At 56.3% G+C, this 21,655-nt stretch overlaps 1 protein-coding gene across 2 annotated transcripts in view; it reads right to left on the reverse strand.

Annotated features, from left to right (window-relative positions):
• The window catches only part of LRP8 (LDL receptor related protein 8), an 81,130-nt gene that overhangs the window by 18,505 nt on the left and 40,970 nt on the right, over nt 1–21,655 (reverse strand). For both annotated transcript variants that reach the window (XM_079899330.1, XM_079899331.1), the window contains exons 4-11: nt 17,652–17,780; nt 14,112–14,495; nt 13,052–13,174; nt 8,880–8,999; nt 8,683–8,808; nt 5,474–5,648; nt 3,211–3,438; nt 103–221 (exon numbers count right to left, since the gene is read on the reverse strand). In XM_079899330.1, coding sequence (XP_079755456.1) covers nt 103–221; nt 3,211–3,438; nt 5,474–5,648; nt 8,683–8,808; nt 8,880–8,999; nt 13,052–13,174; nt 14,112–14,495; nt 17,652–17,780 — 1,404 coding nt within the window. The remainder of the gene's footprint in view (nt 1–102; nt 222–3,210; nt 3,439–5,473; nt 5,649–8,682; nt 8,809–8,879; nt 9,000–13,051; nt 13,175–14,111; nt 14,496–17,651; nt 17,781–21,655) is intronic.

The following is a 21,655-nucleotide window of genomic DNA, read 5'->3' on the forward strand; positions in this document are numbered from 1 at the left end:
TGGCACTATAAGGGGACACAGCAACAAGACCCACGGAGCCCCAGGCAGTGGTCAGCTCCAGGCGCTAGAACAGGCCCCCCAGTGGGGGAAGGCAGGGCTCACCCAGGGTGATTCCGTTGGGCCACTCAATACCATCTGACACCAGTGTCTGCCGGTGCACACCGTTGAGCCCAGACTTCTCGATCTTAGCCTCGTACCCCCAGTCAGACCAATACACGAACCTAGAAGAGAGAAGAACCCAATGGGCTTCTTGTCAGGGAACATGACTGGGGTGGTGTGGGTCACAAGGGCTCAGTGGCCCTCTGAATATTGAAGATTACGCTTAGTGAGGACTGGAAAGACCTCTGAAGTTCACGGGAGCCATCAAACCTTAGCACTGGCAGGCGTGTCGGTCTTTGCCTTATCTGAGTCTCTGGAGAAGCCTGTATTCCCAGAGTCCCCCTGACCTCAGCTGAACAGCCTGTCAGCCCATCTGTCCCACCCCAGCAGCTCCAGCTCCAGCCCTAGCGTGCCAGAGCAGGAAGGCAAGGGCCCCGTCAACCCTCTTACTTTCCTGGTTGACAGAGGAGAAAGCCGATGACCTAGCCAGGGTCACACAGCTAGAACTCTGTCCAGGGCTTCTCTCTCTTTCTTGTTGAACATTTATTGAGTACTTACTAGGTGAGTGGCCTCATCTCATGTACTTACAAATGCAGTAATCACTGCCCCTCTAATCCAATCCCTACAGAGCAGACAAAATGAGCTTCTAAAAATGGGAATAAGCTGTCATTATCCTGCTTTTTGAAATTGAGATATAATTGACGTATGACACTAGTTCCAGGGGTACAACATAATGATCTGATATTGCAAAACGAGCACCACAAGAAGTTAGTCAACATCCGGCACCCCACAGAGCTACAATGTTTTTTTCTTGTGATAACTTTTAAGATCTATTACTCTCCAGTTTTTAAACTTTATGATGGTTTCTCCTACTGACCTTAAAACCAGATCCCAAATCCTTACCATATCCGACAGGGCTCTGCATGACTAGGTCCCTGCCTACCTCTCTGGCTGTCTCTCCTGCCACCACTGCCCACTTCCCTTACAAACTCCACACCCGCCGCCAGGGCTTCTCTTAGATCCCTCAGGGCACCAAGGCCCTCACAGAGCCTTTGCCCCCACTTGTGTGCCATTTAGAACGTCTTTTCAGTAGAGAACCTTCCTCCGACCCTCGATGTAAATAGGTTCTCCCTGTTACTGACTCTTAAAACACCCTGTTTTTTCCCTCCAGAGCGCTCACACCGTCGGTTATTTACGTGTGCATTCGGTATGTGGCCTATCTGTTTACTGTCTGTTTTCCCCACTAGTCTATACGCTCCGCTGAGGGCAGGCGCCTCATCTGCCTTACTCCTCATTTTGTCCCTGGCAGGTAGCTCGTGTGTGGCCTATAGGCCTTATTTACTATTTGTTGAACGAAGTAGCCTCACAATTACCCCAGGAGGGTGTAATTATTAGTCCCATTTTACAGAGGAGTAAACTGTGGCTCAGAGAGGCTGACTTCCCTAAGATCACGTGGTGAATAAGTAGTAAGGCCAGGCTTCAAATTTAAGTTCAAATTAAGTTGGGCTCTAAAGCCCACGTGCTTAACCCTCCCCAAAATGCCTCTGCTGAAAGCTGGTGTCAAGCCAAGGCTGGCTCCAGGCTGGGGGGCTGCGTGGTTGTTCTGGATCCCTTCCATTTGCCACTTCGAATCCCATGGCCATTCTGCTCTGTATACCAAAAGGCTGGCGCATGTGGGAACACCATTGGGCTGGGCTCCCTAGCCGTCTGGCTTCCAGTTGTATTCAGCAAAATATCGGAGGGGGAAGGGGAGAGACTGAGGTCAGGATGTCTATTCCCCTAACTCCCCCCTACAGAGGTGCCTCCAGCTGGCTAATGCCCTAAAGGTGACCCTCTCTACCCAGCTCTTTCCCTCCCAACTCGGGTAACCCTCCCTGCTCCTGCCCCTCAGGCCTGTTACCTGTTACTAGTCCAGGATAGTGCATGAGACCTTACCCGCTCCTTTGTCAATAGTCCCTTTATTAACCGGCCTTAAATTATCTTAAAATGAGTGTACAGTGGGTTTTCTGGCGGGACCCTGACCGAGCCACAACGGACCAGGAATGGGCTGGGTGTAACTATATGGTTTGGGGGACATGGCAGGTGCAGCCCCAGGTCTGTGTGACAGCAGACAGAGAACAGGGTTGAGGTGGGGGTTAAAGGAGATGACAGTTGTCTGCAGAGGGCCTGGATGCACCTGTGCAAAGCGGCAGCTGTCCGCCACTGCCCAAGGCCACGCACAAAGGCCACGCACACCCTCTCAGGTGGCCAGCCTCACCCCCAGCTGCCCTCACTGGAAGAAGAGGCTTTTCTTATCCCTGCTTAACAATTAAGGAAACAGCAGCAGGAAGAAGCTGGTGATCCTGGTAAACATAATATGATGCAGCTGCTTAAAAACCATGCCATCTCAGGACATCCCCACTGAGGGAGGGAGGGAGGGAGGGAGTCGTGCTCTGTTCAGAATCCCTACCCCCGATACGGAGGCATGGGCAGAGCAGGGCAGCCTGGGTGGTGAGGGGCCCAGAGGCTGTGGGCCACAGGGATGGGGATGGAGGCGGGCAGGCTGGAGCAGAGCTGACCCAGTAATCTCAGTCCTCAAATCTTGCTGGCTGTCCTGCAGGGCAGGGAGTAGACATGCTAGAGGTAACTCCGGAGGCCAATGGAGGAAGTCCAAGAGAGGCAGATATGGGAACATAAGAACGAAACAAACAAAAGAATACTTTCTAATGGGCAGAGCTGCCCCAAAATGAAACAGGCCGTATGAGAAGTGACAAGCTCCTGTCTCTGGAAGTGCGAGCAGTCGCCAGATGCCCACCTGTGGCACGCAGCAGCCTGAGGGAAGATGTCCTGCCCCAGGAGCGTCTACCAGGCAATTTCTAGCGCCCTACCCGGCTCTGAGATGCTTTGCTTCTATGATATGGTGAGAGAGTAGCAGAGTCCTGGGAGCACCCTGGCGACCAGTGCGCAAGGGACCCTGGGTCAGGGGTTCACAGGCTGAGGGGCCCGCACGGACTTTCTTCCCTGTGGCTTGTGTCTGGGTGGCCCAGGGCCTTCCAAAGCCCTCAAGGCAGCTCTTGTGACAGACACATGAGGACTGAGCGCCTGGGGTAATTTGGGGGTGGGAACACTCACCCTCGCAGGGGGTCGACGGCAATGGCCCGGGGTTCACTGAGGTCACGGCTGAAGAGAGTGCAGCGGCGTCCGCCATCAACTGTGGCCACTGAGATGGTCTTGTTGCCCGAGTCGGTCCAGTAGATGTGCTTGTGGACCCAGTCCACTGCCAGGCCCTCCGGAGAGTGCAGCTGCTCATCAATGAGGACCTCCTGCTCCGCTGGGTCGCTGGCTTTGTCCATGTAGGCGCTAGGAGCAACCAGGGCTGGCGTGGGCAGGTGTGCCACCCCCGGGCCCATCTGGAGCTGCCCTTCCCCTCTCTCTTCCCTCTGGGTCACAGCAGTGCATTGGAGAGGAACTTGGCTCATTTCCACTCAACACATTCCCTGGGCCACCAGGGTAAGGATACAGGCTCAAGTCAGCCACGGTCTCTGGCCTGGAGGAGCTCAGTTTAGTAGGGACAGAAATTTACAGCCAGATAATTACACCAATACACTGTGATTACGGAAAGTACCAGAGGCTATAGCAGCAGAGAAATGGAGACTACATCATCCTGGAGGGCTGGAGAAGGACTTGTAGTTGAGCCCTGAAGGACCAGTCTGTCAGGAACACAAAGAACAAAGGCAGAGGGAACAGCACGTGCAGATGCCGAGGTGTGTGCTCTGGAACAGTGACGGATCCAGTGGGGGTGGAGTGGGGTAGGTGGGGTGTAAGACAGGAAGTAAGTGTAGGCAGGGGCCACATCCTGACGGGCTCTGCGTGCCACGCTAAAGGCTCAGGATTTCACTGTGGAGGGGTAACTGAACAGGTCGGAGGACACGGCCAGAGAGGCATGTTAGATCACTGTGGCACCTGCAGAATACGCGAGGAATTGGAGGAGGAGGGAATGAAGGCAGAGAGACCAGTTAGGAGGCTGTGACTACATCCAGGTGAGAGACGAAGAGGGTGTGCAGAAGGGCTGAGGCAGTAAGAATGGACAGAAGGGGCCACAGTACAGCAGACACTCAGGAGGCAAAATTAGCAGGGCTTTCTCTCTCCCAAATGCTTTATTTCCCAAGGTTTTCTTCTCCACTTACCCTCTCTTCGGGTGATTAGTTCCACAGTGCCCACAGCCATCCACAGCTCTGACCCTCTGATCCTGACAACTGTCTAAGTTCCAGACTATAAAGCCAACTGGCCCCTGTCGGACGTCCCATGGACACCTTGAACTCAACACATCCCAAACTGTTCATCCCCATTCCCCTCCTCTCAGCCACACAGACAGACTGCCTACCCCCCACCCGAAACTCCTCCCCTGCTTCCATCTCAGAGAACGGTACCACCGTCCATGAAACCTCCCAAGCCGGAAACTGAAACTCCCAAAGTGAACCTGGGAATTCATTCTGACTCATCCTCCCACAGCTCCATAACCAGGGCATCATCAAATCCTGCCTCTTTCCATCACAACCATCGGACAGGCACTGCTCAAGCTGTTTCTGGGTGTGCGAGTGTGAGTGTGTCTGTGTGTGCTGGGGTGTGATAAGCATCGAGTTGTCGGTGAGCAGCACGCGGACTGCTTCCATCCATCCATCCACCATTCGTTCAACAGTCCGCCCAGTGCCTGGTCATCGGCAGTCCTGCCAAGTGGATCTCAGGACAAAGAAAGGGGGCCTGGGCACGCAGAGGCTCCTAGGAGAGAACCTCCTGCGTGTGCAAGGAGCCTTCCCAAGCGCCAGAGTCCACTGACTGTGCTGGGAAGGGCTGGACTGCAGGTAGTGCCACCCTTGACCGCCAGATTGGGTCAGAGGCCTCCTCTATACTTTTCCCTCATGCTCATCACAGTGGATTTCGCTATGCTCTGAGTGGGATCCTCCAGGCAGGACCAGGTCTGAGTCATCTTTGAGTCCCCAGCATCCAACACACATATATGTGAGCTGCTCTGAAAATCCCTACCAAAGCCCAGAGGCTTCTTCTTCCTTTCCGCCCTGGCTGAACATTTCCTGTGTCTCGCACTGCCCGCTCAGGCCGCCGGAGGTCAGTCAAAGCCCCCATGTGTGGGGCTCAAAGCTGCTTGCCCATCCAAGCCCTCAGCCCCCCCCCCCCCCCCCCCCCCCGGAAGGCCCAGCAGGTGGAGAAGTCCTGGCAGTTCCACAACCGCTGTGATCCCCCGTGCCTTCCTAAGCCCGATCTCTGTCCTGGGGAAATATAGAGGCAGAAGGGGTGCAGAGGCCACCCTTCCTCTCCTTCTTTGTTGGCTCCAGCCCCGCCCCCCAGGCCTGGTTGCAGGACCCAGGCCTCGACTCACCTGTAGATCTTGCGGTAGGAGAGGTCACACCAGTAGATGCGATTGGTGGCAACTTCGACGTCCAGCGCCACGACGTTCTTGAGCATGGGGATGAGACGCGAGTAGTCCCGCTTCACCAGGTCTATCCTCCGCACTTCGTGCCGGTTGGTGAAGATTAGGGACGGGCTTCTGCCAGCTGCCATGCAGGGGGGTTGAGAGGGAAAGGGTCAGTGCAAGAGGCGGGGGATCTGGAGACCAAGGCTCTGCCACTGGTTTGCTGGGGGACTCCTCATTTCCTGTAAAAAGTGGCGACGACTCCTACCTCACAGGTTAAAGAAGCAGGTGAAATGATGGCTACAAAAAGCATAAGATGCAAAGCCCCATGCATAACAGAGGGATTTTTATTCTTTTTATCGCACACAAACTCCCCCCTAATCTTTGATGACTCCCCATTTCCTCTGGCCTGCACGGAAGGCCTTCTGCAGCACGACCCCAGCTCCCTGTCCAGCCTCATCACTCACCCCCCTGACACCTTGATTCCGGCCACCAGACTACCTGTCATCACCTTGCCACGGCAGAGCTTTGCTGCCTCGGGGCCTTTGCTCAAGCTGTCCCTCTACCTAGAATGCATGTCTCCCCAGCAGCTGCCACCTCCTCTGCTTGGGCCCCACTGCAGTGTTCAAGAAGGGGCAACATGAGCGTTAAATGATTTAGAAAGATGACTGAGGCTGCAGCATGGAGCACGGCCCTCAGGGCTGGGGGTGGGACTCGAGGGAGGAGGTTCAAGGAGGTCGTTGTGAGACTTTAGTTTATACAGAGTGTACTGGCATGAGACGAATCTGCAGATGCTGGAAGGGACCAGATCACAAAGGATCCTGTGATCCAGGGAGAGAGTTTTCACTTTATTCTGAGCCAAAGGCAGGGGTGGGATGTGTATAATATGACACAGACTATATACGTGCAAAGGGACAACACACAACCTCCCGTGTATACACAAACTCATTTTTAGATTTAGGATTAGATTTTGGGAAGATCTTCAGTGAGCTAGACATTCCTGGCTACTCCATGGGGAGGGTCACTGTCCCCCAGGCCTATGAGGGCCTAGCACTTCGCACAGGCCGCCACCCCTCCAGCCTGTTTTCAGATGGAGCGGGCCACTCTCAGGCACCTGCAATACTGAATGGCAACACCTGCCCCTGTACCTTCTCCCCCTCTTGTTTTCCAGCTGACACTTCTGCAGGCCACCTGGTTCCTGTCACTGTCCATCGGTGCCAGGCTAATGTGCTCCCTGGGGACAGGGTAGGACCAGCACAGAGCCAGGTGGGGCCTGGGGCTGGGTGTGTGACCTGTGTGTAGTGATGGAGATTATTTCAAAGCAGGGTTGGCGTGACAGGGAAGGTGTGGGACAAACAGATACCATGGAAAACTAGAGGTCTAAGCGCAAGGAGAAAGGAGGAAAGCTGGATGCAAGGCCCAGCTCCGCCACTGACCAACTGTGATTTTCCTCACCTCAAAATGGGAGCAAAGACACTTCATCTTCCTGAGGGCAGGAGCTGGGTTACAGGGTACCTTGAGGTGATTTTTACTGAGAGCTGTGACTGTGACAGGAACCCTGTGTGTTTATGATTTGAGTTTTTGAGTAACTGCACTTTAGATATTCACACATAAGGGTTTGTGTATACATGGGCCATTGTATGTTGTCTCCACTGCACGTATGTAATCCCAGTTCTGTGTCACACCTGTCCCATGTGGGGGTAAGAACAGGTTGCATGTTACATGTGATGGGCTAATGTATGTGCTGTACATTGTGCTGTTTGGGTGGTATATGTTTTGGGTTTACGGGCTACATGTCAATTATTGTAGCTGCTGTGTTGTTATAACCTATAGAATGAGTATTCGTGCATCTGAATCCCAGGTTCGTATATCCAACAGCCTACACAATACTTTGCTAGATGTCTAAACCGTTTTGTTAAATTTAGCATGTCCAGATCAATCTAATATTCTCCCAAACCTGCTTTTCTCACCGTCTTTCCCAACTCCATAAATAGCAATCCTATTTTTCCAGTTAGTTCGTCAAAAACCTTGGGGTCATCTTTGACTCCTTTTTTTTCTTTCACATCCTACATTTAATTCATAAGCAAATCCTGCTGCTTCAAAATAAATCCTGACCTTCAAAATATATTCATACTGTCCACTTCTCATTATTCCCACGCAAGGCCCTGATCCAAGCCACGATCACCTCTCTCCTGGCTGACGGCAAGGACCTCTGCAGCAGCTCCCCTGCTTCCTCCCCTGCCCCCGACAGTCTATTCCCAACACAGCCTACAGAGGAAGTCAGTTAAAAGGTAAGGCACACCCTGTCCCTCTACTCTGAACCCACAAAGGCTTTCTTCCCCGACTGACAGTGAAACCGAGAGTCAGCCCTTAGAATGGTCTCGAAGGCCTTTGTGATCTGCCCCCAAGTCACCTCTTGGACTTCATCTCCTCCTATGCCCTGGTTGCCCTGGCTGCCCTGGCTTCCTCGTTCTTATCTGAACACAGCAGGCATGCTGCTGCCTTCGGCTCCTGCAGGTGATGCATGGCTCACTCCTTCATCTCCTTCAGGCCTTTATTCAAATGTCACCTTCTCAGTGAGGGCTTTCCTGACCACTCTATCGAAAACTATAACTTCTCTACTTTATATTTCTCCTGAACCCTCATCACCATCTGCCATGCACTGTATTTATTTTTCTGATTTCTTGTCTGTCTCACCAACTAGAGTGTAAGTCCCATGAGGACAGACAGGGATTCACGTCTGTTTTGCTTACTGCTGAATCCCTAGTGCCTACAACAATGTTAGGTGTCCAGTGTAAAGAACTGAATAAAATAAGTGAATTCCGTTGGCTGACGTGACGATCAACGTTAGGTCTGCACATGGCCTGCTCTTTGTGTGGGCTGCCCGTGCCGTGTGTAGCCAGCACGGTCCAGCCTGTGTCTGGCACTGTGTGTCGTGCGAGTGCAGACTCTGTGGGCTGTACCGGGTGGCGCTGTGCAGCGTCTGCGTGGGTGTACATGCACAGTGCATCGTGTGTGTGCTGAATATTTACACTCTGAGCACCGTGTGTGCAACCTGCCATCTGTGTGTGTACACGCAGGTGTGCACACCCGCTCCTCACGTATGGGAAGCACACTGCTTCCTGGACTCCCTCAGAGCTGCTCCCCTGCCCCCCCCCACCTTGCAGTGTCCATACCGACGGCCTTGCAGTTCTTGGTCAGGGTGTCCATCTCGTAGCCAGGGTGGCACTCGCACTTAAAGTAGCCTTTGTAATTGACACAGATCTGGCTGCAGGCATCTGGGTCCTCACACTCGTCAATGTCTGTGGGGGGGAGCAGAGGTCAGCACTGGCCGGAGGAGCCGCCTCCTTGAGGGGCTCGGGGAGGGGCTCACCACCACAGGTCTTCTGGTCCAGGAGCCGGTAGCCCGATGGGCACGTGCACTCAAAGCCGATCTTGAGGTCGGTGCAGATGTGGGAACAGCCGCCATTGTTGTGCAGACACTCGTTCAGCCCTGGGGAGGGACGTGGGCTCCTGAGGGTCCAGGAGCTCAGATTGGGGTGGGGGCAGGACAGGGATGGGCCTAGAGCTGAAGCAGAGACCCGGGGCAGCGAGCTTCCCCCAGAGCCTCACTGAGCCTCAGCCTCCTTAGCCAGGTGACTGGGCAAGAGGAGGCTCAGAGAGGGCCGGGTCGCATAGACAGGACAGAGTGGAACCAGAACTCGGGTCCTTTGCCTCCCAGGCCAGGGCTCTGTCCACCACCAGGCTGAAGGCAGCTAGGCTGCCTAAGGTCTTTCCTTTCACAAACACATTTCTTATGGCTCCTCCTTCCTTGTGACCTCAGAGTTGAAGGTGCCTGCAGGTACCACGTCCAACCCTCAGGGACCCCAAAAATCCCTTCCGAAATGCCCTTGCTTAAACACCCCCAGCCTCGGGAAGCCTGCTTTCCTCCTGAGGCAGCTGGCTCTGTGTGGGGTTGACCAGAGTCCAATGGCTCCCCCAGAATCTCCTTAAAGCGCCGATTCCTGGTCCCCCGCCATTCAAGTGCCTTTCCCTGCCTGCACTCCATCTGTCTGTGTCCTTCTCCCGCAGGGCCCAGAGCTAGTCTGCCACCCAGAGGAGTCTGAACGACAAGGGCTGCCCGCTACTGAGCTGTGGTCATCTAAGGCTGCCAGGCCTCTTTCTCCACGGAGCTGCTGCTAAGTCAGTTCTCTCCCACCATGAACTATGGTGGATTTTTTCACCTCCTCTCATTTCAGCACCTGTCCCTATTCCTACACTTAGTCACAGGCCTGGTCCCAATATTACCAACTGCAGCAAGGGATGAAGGGATGCCAGGAGGTCATCTGGTTCCCCCGTCCTCCACTCCCTTACCACCTCCTGGCAGGGTCCTAGCGGAGGTCAGGGAGGCCGGGACCAAGGCTCAGCAAGTTCTCACAGCATCTTTGGGCTTTAGAACCACAGAGGGTTAATTCTGCCAGCCAGGGAAGGTGCCGTGCCACCCTCTGCCCATCAGGCCCACGTCCCACCACTCCAGCCAAGCCAGGCAGAGCTGTGCCCGGCCAGCCAGGGCCATGCACACAGCTGGTCTGAGCTGCCCACCCCAGGCCATGCACAGCTGTGGTGCCCCACCTCCAGCCTGAGCCATGCTTAGGGAATGCTCCTCTTTACCCCTGGGCCGCCTCCTGTTTCTCTGGGATGTTGGCAGAACTGAAAGAAGAAGACCATAGCAACCCCATGACTCGGGGGCCGGGGGGTGACTCAGCCAGGCCCAGCCCTGGGAAGCCCCAGCCCCTCGGGGTGGGCTGAGCTGTGGTAGCTTTGCGGTGGTCTCTGTAGGGTACCACCTCCAGGACTCTTTCTGTCACTCCAAGCCCTCCTTGACCTCTCCCACACCACACTATTCCCTCCCGTCCGTTCATTTGTTCACCAGTTCACTCACTTCCTACCCCGCCTTCTGCAGGGGCAGCAGCTCAACCATTGTATTTACCGACCACTGGGTGGAGGGGCATGTGTAGGATGGCTCTGCAAGGGGAAAGGGGAGAGCTCCACGTGACTCAGGCTTCGATGAAAGACCAAGGAACTGAGTCCTCCAGGGCTGAGGTGAGTCGGGGTCAGAGAATGGGTAGCGGGTCCCGAGCTGTCTATCTCCGTCAACCCTTCCCTGGAAGACCAGTGCTGAGGCAGAGGCTGAGGGGAGTCTCCGGGCCTTCCCAATTCTACCTACCCTGGAGGTGATTCTGCTGGGGGGCCTGCAGGGTGGGGAGAGGGGAAGGTGGCCCAGAGAGGCCTGAGGAGCATTTGAGGTCCCCCGTTGAAGGAAGGGGCAGTGCCCTTCTCCCAGCACGCACGCCCACCTGCATGCCCACACCTGCATGCACACACACACCAGCCTACGTGCACAGGCAGGCACATTCACACAGACGTGGGAGCCGCACAGAGATACGTGATGCAATTCCCTTGCCTTCCTCAGAGGAGGAGCCATGGGTACAGACACTGGCCTCTCACCAGCACAGAGACACAAACACATGCGTACATACGTCTCTTTGGTGTGTCATGCAAAAGACAAGAGAGAAGAGAGTTTAGCAGGTTAGTAGTCTGTGGGTGGGGGGCGGTGGCTAGGCTCCTCTTTTCCATAACTTCCTTCTTCTGGGACTTTCCATGGCAGGGCCTGGGGGGAGTCTGTCACCTGCAAGCTCAGGTGGAGGCCGAGGGACCTTCACCCAGCCACTCCTCCTTCCGAAATCAATTTCTTAATCTTCAGTAGGGGCAGAAACGTGCTATTCCAGGGAGCTCCAGGGGATGAAGCTCCTCTGAGGGCTCAGGAGGGGAGGTACTGGGTGGAAAAGGGTCTGCCAGGAGGGTAGGGGAGGGAGGGTCTGACCTAGGCTCTGTCCCCCAAGAGATCCTCTGTCCCCTGACCTCAGAAATGAACCTTCCTGGAGCCCACGCTGGGTTTCCTGCGTGCTCTCTAGGATGCCCGCCCACCTACGGTCCAGACTCTCCTGTTCTTTGTAGCCTGGAACCCACCCCTACAGCTCTGGCCATCAGGACAGCCGCCTCTTTCCACTCCTAACTCATGTCCAGCCCGTGAGTCTGGTCTCCCAGAAAGCTTCTCAGGATGGTGCTACCCTCTGCTGCTGGCTCTGCCCTATGCTCACCCGGGCCTGGCCTGAGCCCAGTGGCCTCCAGATGTGCCTCGTCTGCCCACCCACTTGCTGTTCCCCACCTCTTCCCCTGCAGGGTCTCCTGCAGGGGGCTGGAAGGCCTCGGAGGCCAGCGCCCTGGCTAGGTCGGCTGGGCAAAAATAATGAGGAAGAGAGAAACTTCAGAGTGAGCACACACTCAGAGGTCTGAACGTGGAAGAAGTGAGGAGAGGCTGCATTTGTGAGAGGAAGCATAATTTCTGAGCATCTGGAAAGGAAAGGCCCTTTGATTTGCAGAGTAGCAGAACAAGAGGCCCCAAAGGCAAAGAGCCCCGTCTGAGACCATGGGACAGCGCACGAGTCCAGAGAGAGGGTCAGATCAGAATGTGTGCAGAGGGGCAGTCGAGGGCTGGGGCCAGGAGGGGCGTGGCAGGGAGGGTTAGTCCAGCAGCGGGACGGAGAGAGGTACTGTACCACACTCTTTCAGAGGCTCATCTGACCAGTCCCGGCAGTCCCTCTGAGCATCACACACTTTCCCGCCGTCCACGCACTCGCCACTCTTACACTGAAATCTGCGGGGACCCTCACATGTTGACTCTGTCGGGCCGGACAAGAGAGTGGACAGCACTGATGAGACCTTGGGCAGGGAGGGCTGGGGTGGGCTGGGCCCATGGGAGGTGAGCAGAGCTCCAGCCCCAGTCCCTGCTGGTCTCCAGAAAGTGACCCAGGACAGAGAGCTGAATACAGGGCCAGAAGGAGCTCTGCTCACAGAAGGACAGGACCCCAGGGATAATCGGGATACCCAAGCATCATCTAGGAGGGCAGGGCATGGGGCTCTGCGTCTGATCTGTCAGCATTAGGGAACTTGGAGGGAAAAGCAGCAGCTCTACAGAGACCCTGGCGGATGCACTGACCATCTCCTGAGGGGGACCTATGCTCCAAGTGCCCTAGATAGAGGAGGCCACGTCACTGCCCAATCGCTGATCCATTTATCCAGATGACCACTGGGTCCGGGTCCCTGCTGCTGCTGCAGGGTGATGACCGCAGAGCCATCTGAGAATTAAGTGGTCTCCCTGGGAAATGGGACTCAGCCTCTGCTCAGTCTGGGAACGAGTGAGGGAGGCTGCTTGGAGGCGTAGATGTGGACCAATGGTGGGGGCTGGACTTCCTGCAGTGCCTTCATGTCCCCTCCCCCTAGGTCTCTTTCAGCTTTTGCAAAGTCCTTAAAAATCCAGGTCTAGTGCCACTAGGACCCCAGGAAGGGGATCTGGGTGGTTTAGGGGCAAGAAATGCTCTGAGGGAAGATGCATCTTAGGGACCAAGCGGTGATGTCTCCCTCGCTGCTCTCTACGGAGCCAGGGGGAGGAGCTCAGGCATTCGCCTCAGAGGACGCTGCCCCTTTGCTGCTGACCACACGCACCCTGCAGGCAGCCAGCTTCATCACTCCTGTCTGGACAGTCCTGTTCCTGGTTGCAGCGCTTGATGGCAGGGACACAAGTCCCATCCCCACACCGGAACTCGTCTCCACGGCAGGTGCCCAGCGCTGCCAGGAGAGGGGAAGGGGAGAGAGTCAGGGCCATTGTGGTGCTGGGACAGCTCTCTTCCCCCAAGCTCCACCCTCACCCCCACTCCGTATCCACCCCTGGCAAAAACAGAACCGGTCGCTGAGCTTGGGAGTCTTCGGAGGACACCCGGCCAAGGCACAAAATGGGAAGACTGAAGCTCAGAGAGGGGGAAGGCCTCACCCAGGGTCACACAGCACTCTAGCTGGCAAAGGCAGGACTACAACTCAGGTCTCCTGTTTCCCACTCCACCGTCTCTCCCCAGGGCCACCCCTCCAAACAGACACGTGGTCTTCTTTGGAGTCTCCGTGCTCATTACTTAACGACCTCATCCCTTCAGCAAACCCCTCCTGAGCGCCCAGTGTGTGTGCGGTGCTGTGCAGGGGTGGGGAACACAGAGATTACTAAGAGACTCCCCATCCTCTAGGAGCTCAAGGGTGCACAGTGGGGCTGAGGGGCGAGCAACAAGGGCATCACAGTGTGGATGTGCTGTAAGAGAGGGTGCCAGGGACCTGCAGCAGCTCAGGGGAGAGACGCAGCCCAGCTGGGTCCATCAGAGGAACCTGGGCAAGGCCTTGAAGGATGAGCAGGCCCAGCAGGTAGGCAGGGTGGGGGGCTTCCTGAGTGTACCAAGGTGTCTGGCATTGGAACCACTCGTGACTGCTTGGGACAGGGAAGGGCAGAGATGGGAGGTATGGGGGTGGGGGGGAGCGTTACTGAAGGTCACAGGTACCTGTGAAGACCCTGAGCTCCGCAGCTTAGCAGCCACGTGGCCTCACACAAGTCACTTCACTTTTCCCAAGTCCTGCTGCCACCGTTAAAACATTACTAGGATCAGAGTAGGGCGAGGAGACGCGGCCCCTCGGCGGACAGTCGCGCGCCCGCGGCTCTGGGCGATACGGAGGGGAGGTGGCTTACGGCAGTCGGCCTCGTCCGACTTGTCCTTGCAGTCGCGGTCGCCGTCGCAGCGCCAGCCCAGGTGCACGCACTCGCCGCTGCGGCAGGCGAACTGAGCGGCAGCGGCGCAGGTGGCGGGCGCGGACGTGGCCCTGGGGCCCGCGCGGCCGCAGAGCTCGGCCGCCTCGTCCGAGCGGTCCTCGCAGTCGAACTGGCGGTCACAGACCCAGCGCTCGGGGATGCAGGCGCCGCCGTCGCCGCCGCAGCGGAACTCGCGGGGCCCGCAGGCCGGGTCGGCGCAGCCACGCTCGTCGCTGCCGTCGCCACAGTCGTCGTCGCCATCGCACACGAACACGGCGGCCAGGCAAGAGCGGTTGCTGCACTGGAACTCGTGCGGGGCGCACACTGCGCGGGACAGAGAGCCGGTCGGCCCGCCGGACCCCATCCCATCCCCGGTGCCCCGGCCCGCTGGTCCCGCTACAGGGGCCCTGATCCTCACCCGCGGGCCAGAATGAGCCCGGCTGGGGCGCCGAACAGGGGACAGCAAAGGGGGCCTCCAATCCGGGTCCTGCCAGGGTCATGCTGGATGACCTGGGGTAGCACACTTGCCACCCTGAACCTCCCCAGCCTCGTTGGGAGTAGGAATTCCTGTGCTGCTCCCAGCAGGAGGGTGGGACTAGGAGTCTCTAAAGCTGCAGAACACGCCCTGTCTTGAAGGGCTTTGCGATGTCCTCAGGAAATGATGTGCAACATGACACCGACCCTCCCAGGGAACAAGGTCTGGACCTGCTTCTTTACAACACAGCTCAGGTCCCTCCCCGTCCCCAGTTTGCCCAGAACTACCCTAAGTCCCTGGGCTTAGCATCCGAGGCCACTGGCACGGAGCTACTGCTCTGCCCCATCACCTCACTCCCGCACATGCTCCGGCTTCACGTCGCACACTGGACCATTTGTACACTTTCCCACCTCCCGGCCTTTGCCCAAGCTGCCCCATCTGCTGGGCGCCCATCTCTTGCCCGCCACTGTCTCTGTATATCGCAACGATGAGTTCGCATCCTTCAAGGGCCCAAATTCTACCTCTTTCATAACACACTTCATGCTCCCCTGCTTGGCAAGTTTCCACCCACCTCCACTCTCCTTTCTGGTGCCCTTCACAGCCTGCTCAGGTGTCTGGGTGTTGTGTCCTTCTCTGTCTGCCCCGTGACCACAAACTGCATGGGGGTGGGCTCTGAGACTGATCCACTTTTGTTCTGAAGGCCCGGCACAGAGGAGCTCCCTGCAGTGAGTGGGTGTGGTGTGGATGGAGGCTGGAACGGCCCTGGTGTGAGGAGTAATTCAGGGATGTGCAGTAGTTCAGGGCACAGGTCACTGGCCCTGCCTGGGGCCCTGGGCTTCCCCTCTCTGGTGGGCTGCTCTGAGCTCAGAGGCTGGGGGAGCCTTAGTGACCACCAGCCCAACTACCAGTTTACAGATGGGGAAACTGAGGCCCAGAGAGAGGAGCAATTTGCCCAGGGTCACACAGTCAGTCCATGGTGATGAGGGAACCAGAACTCAGGTTTGGGGCTCTTACTTCCTACTCTAACTCATCTCGGCTTTCTGGTTTTCCTCCCATCCTGGAGTGTAGGCTGTTTCTAGAGCAGCGACCTGGCCTCCTTCCCTCCTTCATTCCTTACACAGAGGCCAAGAACAGGCCTGGGGGCCCAGGCAGGGTGTGGATGCAGGAGCTGTGGCCACAGGTAACTCGGTGGTGGCAGCACCAGATATCTCCACGTGGGGGCGCCAAGAGTCTGTGTTTTTATTTTCCGGTGGGAAAAAGTCCTTTCTCATCGTTAGGGAACATAAAAGAGAACGATGTCTTCAGTTTCACCATGTAGGGCAGCTCGTGTCATGTGTTGCTGACAGCGCTACCAGGTTTCTGACAGATGCATTTTTTTTCCCTTTCTGGGCTTTTGGGATGTTGGGGCATTGGTGGGAAAAGCACACCCTACCCTGTGATGTCTGCCCCTCAAGATTAAGCTGATGCCTCCTTCCTGTCCAGACAGGGAGGGAGGACTCATTACGATCAGAGTTCTGAGAAGACGTGCTGCCTTTATCCTGAGTTCGCTCCAAGGTTTGGAAGCTGACAGCACCTTGAAGATCTACATCCTCAGGCCTGTGCCCAGGGACCCCCCTCGCCCAGCATTCACGAATGGAAGAAGCTCTGAGGGATGAGAGAAGGGAGAATTCTTTTTGTTTCCCCCGGTGGTTGGGGAGCTGAAGCAGAGAAGCCCCACAGGCCCTTCGAACACCACTATCTCCTATAATTAACAGGAAACAGTCCTGCCACAACATGCCCTCGTTAGAGCTATTCCTACCCGCTGCGGTAGTGGCTGATGGCCTTGATGACTGAGGAAACATCTGATTTTCAGGGGGTAGGGGAGGGAAGAGGATTCTCACTGGCCAGTGAGGCCCCACAAAATGATCACAGCTGAAGAAATGAGCCAATGCCATCAACGGGGCTTTGAACCTGCTGGCCCCAGCCAGGATCTGCCCCCATAACCAGATGCTTCCGGCTTCAGACATATCCAAACTCCAGACTCAGAATCCTACAGTGCTGTGACTCAGAAGCCCCCAGAGGAGATGGCGTTCCCCTGGGCCTGGAAGGATGGATAGGATGAAATACAGAAGCTGATGAAGGGAGGGGGTGGGAGACAGTGGTGGGCACGTGCTTGGCAAAAGCCCCCAAGGGATCACCCAGATCTCAGCCCAGCCTCACAGCCTTGTAACGAGAGCCAGTCTGTCTACCCCGTTAATCATGAGCTCCCAGAGGGAGGACTGTGTAGCAGTCACCTTATCGGCCCTTTCAGAGCCTGGCTCCGGGCCTGGCACACAGTAGGCGCCCATCAAATATGTAACATGCACGGTCGGGTTGTGCTCCCCACTGGCCCAGGCCCTGCTGGCCCGCTCCCTGGGAAGGAGATAATCCCTGTGTTTGAAGCTCAGTGATGTGGAACTGCCCCAGTGACCACTTCCATCTGTCCCTGCCGAGGCTGCTGGGAATGTCTTCCTGCCCTATGGCACGGGGGCTCAAATCTGAGATTTGAGCGACAGTCCCCCTCCCTACCCCTGACACTGCCAGTGTCCTGGCCCGGGCCACCACCATCTCTCACTACGGTCCCCACCCTGGTCTCCCTGCCCTTGCTCAGAGATCAGTACAGATGTATGGAATGGGTGAGCAGATGTCAGGCAGGCATGGTTTAAGAACGCATGGATTTTGCTGTCCAGACCTGAATTTGAATCTCAGTTCCAGCACTCAGCCGTGGGCACTTTTCCTCGCTTGTCTGAGCCTCAGTTTCCTCACCCACAAATGGGGATGATAATGGCTGTTCGTGAGGTGTTTGTGAGGATGAAAAAGAATGTCTCTGCAAAGTGCCCGGCCATTACTAGTGTCCTGACCGTTACCTTTTCCTCTCCACCTGCCAAGCCCCCTGGAGAACCTGGCCCCTCCCCACGAGCGGCCACTGCTCCCCGAGGCTGCCTGACTGTGCGTGGCGAACCCTGGGGACCTGACCCCGGACTCACAGGTGGCACAGCCGGCCTCGTCCACTCCACTCTCGCAGTCCTTCTCTCCATCACAGCGCCACGAAGCAGGCACACACTTGTGGCTGGTGGGTCCACAGCTCAGCTTCTCTGCGGGACACACCTGCTTGGCTGTGGAGACAGACACACGTGCATGGCTTAGCCGCGGGGGACACAGGGCATGGTGCCAACCGGTCCTACTGCCAGGCTCCAGCAACCTGGCCCGAGGCCCTGGGAATCCACCAGGGCCTTCCTGCCCCATGTCTCAGTTTCTTCGTCTGAGAAGAAGCCCCTGTCTTCCCCTAAGACTTCCTGAATCCTATAACTGACCCCACCACTGCCCTGCCTAACACCCTTTCGTGGCCCCCTGGCCCCTGGCCCTCAAGGCCCTCCTTGATCCAGCCAACCCCTGCCTGCCTCACCGGCCCGACCTTCCACCCTTCCAAGCCTTCCCTTTAGGCTCCAGCAATGTGGAGCCGCCTTGCCCTGCATGAGTCTCTGCCATTTCCAGCTGTGTGCCCTTGGGTGAGATATGCCCCATGTGGGCCTCAGTTTGCCTTCCAGATCAGTGACTCCATGACTGCAGATGTGCAGGGCTCACCAAGGCCCCAACAGCTCCCTCCAAGCCCCCTCCCCTGGCGATGGTGCTGAGAGCAGCCGCTGAGTGGCAGGGCCCAGCGGGACCACACAGCTATAATTACTGCAGCTGCAATCAGAGGCTGACTCAATCAGGGGCTCGAAGCCCCAGGGTTGATTCTCAATTTGGAAGAAAGAATGAGAACCCTGATCAGGCCTGGGGATGGCTCTCATCTTGAGCGTCCCAGAAGGTCCCACGTGACAGACCCAGCTGAGGCAGACGCATCTCAGGCCTCCGCGGCTGGCTCCCTCTGCCTTTCAGGGGGTACACGAGGCCGAACTCAGTGGTCTCCAGGATGTGCCAGGCACAGAGCTAGACGCTTCCATTTAATCTTTACAACAACCCAGCAGGGTGAAGATTATGTTGGGGCCTCCGGCACGAAGGTCGAGGCCATGGGCTCTGGGGCTTGGCTGCCTGGGTTCAGCTCGGTCACTCACTGGCTATCTACCTTGGCCAGCAATCCTCATCTCTGTGCCCATAAAGTGGGGACAATACTATTCCCTATCCCACAGGATTGTTACGAACACCTACGTTAATGTCTGTAAAGCACTTAGAACGCCCAGCCAGTGCTCACTAATGATACCTACCATTACTCTCCACGCGTAGAGCTGAGGACTTGTTTGTTCCCTCAGTGAGTAGCTATTGAGCACTGCTGTGTACCAGACACGGCACCCATCACCAGGTACTAGTCACACAGCTGTCAAGAGCCGAGTGAGGATGCAGTCAGCTGTGTCTGATGCCAGAGACGGCACAGTCCACTGCACCCTGCAGGTGGCAGGTTACTGGTGCCTTACCCTCAGTTTTTCTCTCTGATCTCAGACCAGTTTTTCTTCCTCTTACTTCCATAGCTGGGGTGAGAGGCCACAAGAGATGGAGAAAAGGGCACAGACAAGGTGGGGTTGGGAGCAGGTATCTGAGTCAAGGCCCCCAGACACTACTACGCTGTGGGAGAGGAGTACCTCGGACCCCTAACTGTGGATCCCAAAGTTATCCCTAGGAATACATTTCACAAATATAAGGCGACCTGTTGGGAATACGGGATTCACAGGATTCATTTTACAGAAATTTCCCTTTACAGATACTGTCGTGTAGAGCCCTGGAAAGCACTGGCACTCAAAGACCCTTTACAACGGCCTCCTCGGGGCGAGTGCAGGGTGGTGAGCGGCCTGGGAGTCAGGAGAGGGGCCCAGAGCACCTCCATCACCCACGCCCTGCAGGACCCGAGAAAGCACTTCCCACTCTGGGCCCAGCAGAACACGAGGGGGCTGCAGCGACCAGTGTGTCCTGGAGTCCTGACTAAGGGGTGGGTGTGTGAGGGCTGTTGGAAGTGCAGGTTCTTTGGCTCCAGCTCACTCTAGACTGAATCCAAACTTCCGAGGGCAGAGCCCAGGCATTTTAGCCAACTCCCCCCCACTTCACCTCCCCTGGTGATTCTCATGCACCCTATTTGAGAACCCCTGAGTTATCATTCTACAAGTCTAAAAGATATAGGATATTTCATCTCTTAAATTCACTCCCAGAAAAGTGATAGAGGAGGTTCTGTATGTTTGCAAGCCCCTGAGGGAACCACGGGATGGAGGGACGAGGCAGCCATATATCCCTGCGCCAGGCCTTAGGAAACAGAGGAGCTGGCAGGGAGCCACATTTACTGGGCACCTACAGTGGGTCAGGCTGCTCCATTCTGAGGAGCTGATACTTTCCCATGTCATCCTGACCCTCACCCTGCCAGGTAAGTGGGCCCTGCAGGCTGTGAGTGCAAACTCCAGGGGCACCATTCACAAAGATCATCATGTCAGTGGCACCCCTGGAATGGAGTAGGGCAGTGGTCCTGCAGGTAAGCACTCCATTTTACAGATAAGGAAACTGAGGCTCAGAGAGACCAAGTAACTGGCCCAAAATGCACAGCAGTGAGGGGCAGAGTCCCGGTTCCTTGGACTAAAAACCCTGCCCTTTTCCATCAAACCCCTCCTGCTCCTGCGGGTAGAGAAGTGGCCCAGAACCAGCCCCAAACTCTCTGCCCAAAAGCCCAGGTGACTGAAATGGCCCCTGACCTGTCCACACCATCTCTGGGGGCCTGGTTCTGCATACCCCAGTGCAGCAGGCAGCTGCTTGAACTCTGAATGAATATTTATACAGTTAATTGCATAACCTTTCAGCAAGGACAATGATTAAACAATCCGTCTGCTTCCTTTCTTTATAATTAATAAGACATTTGCTGTGTCCCTAAATAGACAGCTCTAATTACAGGCTCTCGAGGATTCAGCAGTGCCTGACACCAGCCCTCCTACCCTCACAGAGCCAAGGCACCTTCTTGGAACGCCGGGACACAAGAGGCCTTGGAGGGCACACTGAGGAGCAGCCATTGGAGTGACAGGAGGCAGAGGCCCAGAGAGGGGAAGTGACCTGCCCGGCTACTAGACGCTGGGTGCTCCAACTGCTGTCTCTCCTAGAACCTTGCCGTCTCCGTTGGGGTGCAGCTGTTCCCCAAAGCAGGACACAGACCTTGCCCCGCGGGCTCCTGGGTGAGGCTTCTCACCACTCAGCCCTGGGAAGTGAGTCTGGGGAGTGTTGATGTGCAGTATCTCCTCACGAGGTGGGTGGGGAGAGCAAAGCCCAGAGAGTGAAAGTCGTTTGCTCGAAGTCTTGTGGTGAAGGGCAGAGCTGGGCTTCCTCCCCAGGTCCCTCAACTCCAATTGCACTGCTTAACTTATGGCACTGGACACTGCACGTGAGAAAAGTAGGCCCCACCGGTCTCCCGGCAACCCTGGGCTGCAGAGGGGTCACTGGAGGGAGGAGGCTCACCGGACCTTTGCTCAGGCAGAGTCTGCGAGATAGCAGATGGCCGTCTGACGTCCACTTTCAGGATAACTAAAGCTAAAGGCCCCAGGCAGCACGACGCAGGAGACAGAGCATGGGTTTGGAGCCGGACAGGCCTGGGTCCAAATCTCATTTACTAACATGAAGGTCCTTCAACAAGTCACTTAACCTCTCTGCACCCTGGCTCCCCTCACCTGAAAAAGGGGTTACGTAATCTCCCAGAGTTGGTGGGTGGTTTAAATGAGGAAACATGGAAATCCCTTCACTCAGGGCCTGGAGCAAACTTGGAACTCAGCAAACAGTTGCCCTAGTTTTATTTCATGAAGTGCAGATACAAAGGGCTGGGAGGGCCCTGGTCTCACCTCTGGGGATGCACATTACACATTATTAGAGTCCACGCGGCCTGCCACGACGCAGCCTCCACCCCTGAACTGAACACCTCTCCCTCTCTCCACCTCTTGTTCTCTCCTGCCCTCTCTCTCTCCCTCCCTCCTTCTCTCTCTCTCTCTCTCTCTCTCTCTCTCTCTCACACACACACACACACACACACACA

This window comes from Stenella coeruleoalba (assembly GCF_951394435.1).
Source record: "Stenella coeruleoalba genome assembly, chromosome: 1".
Classification (NCBI taxonomy): Eukaryota; Metazoa; Chordata; class Mammalia; order Artiodactyla; family Delphinidae; genus Stenella; species Stenella coeruleoalba.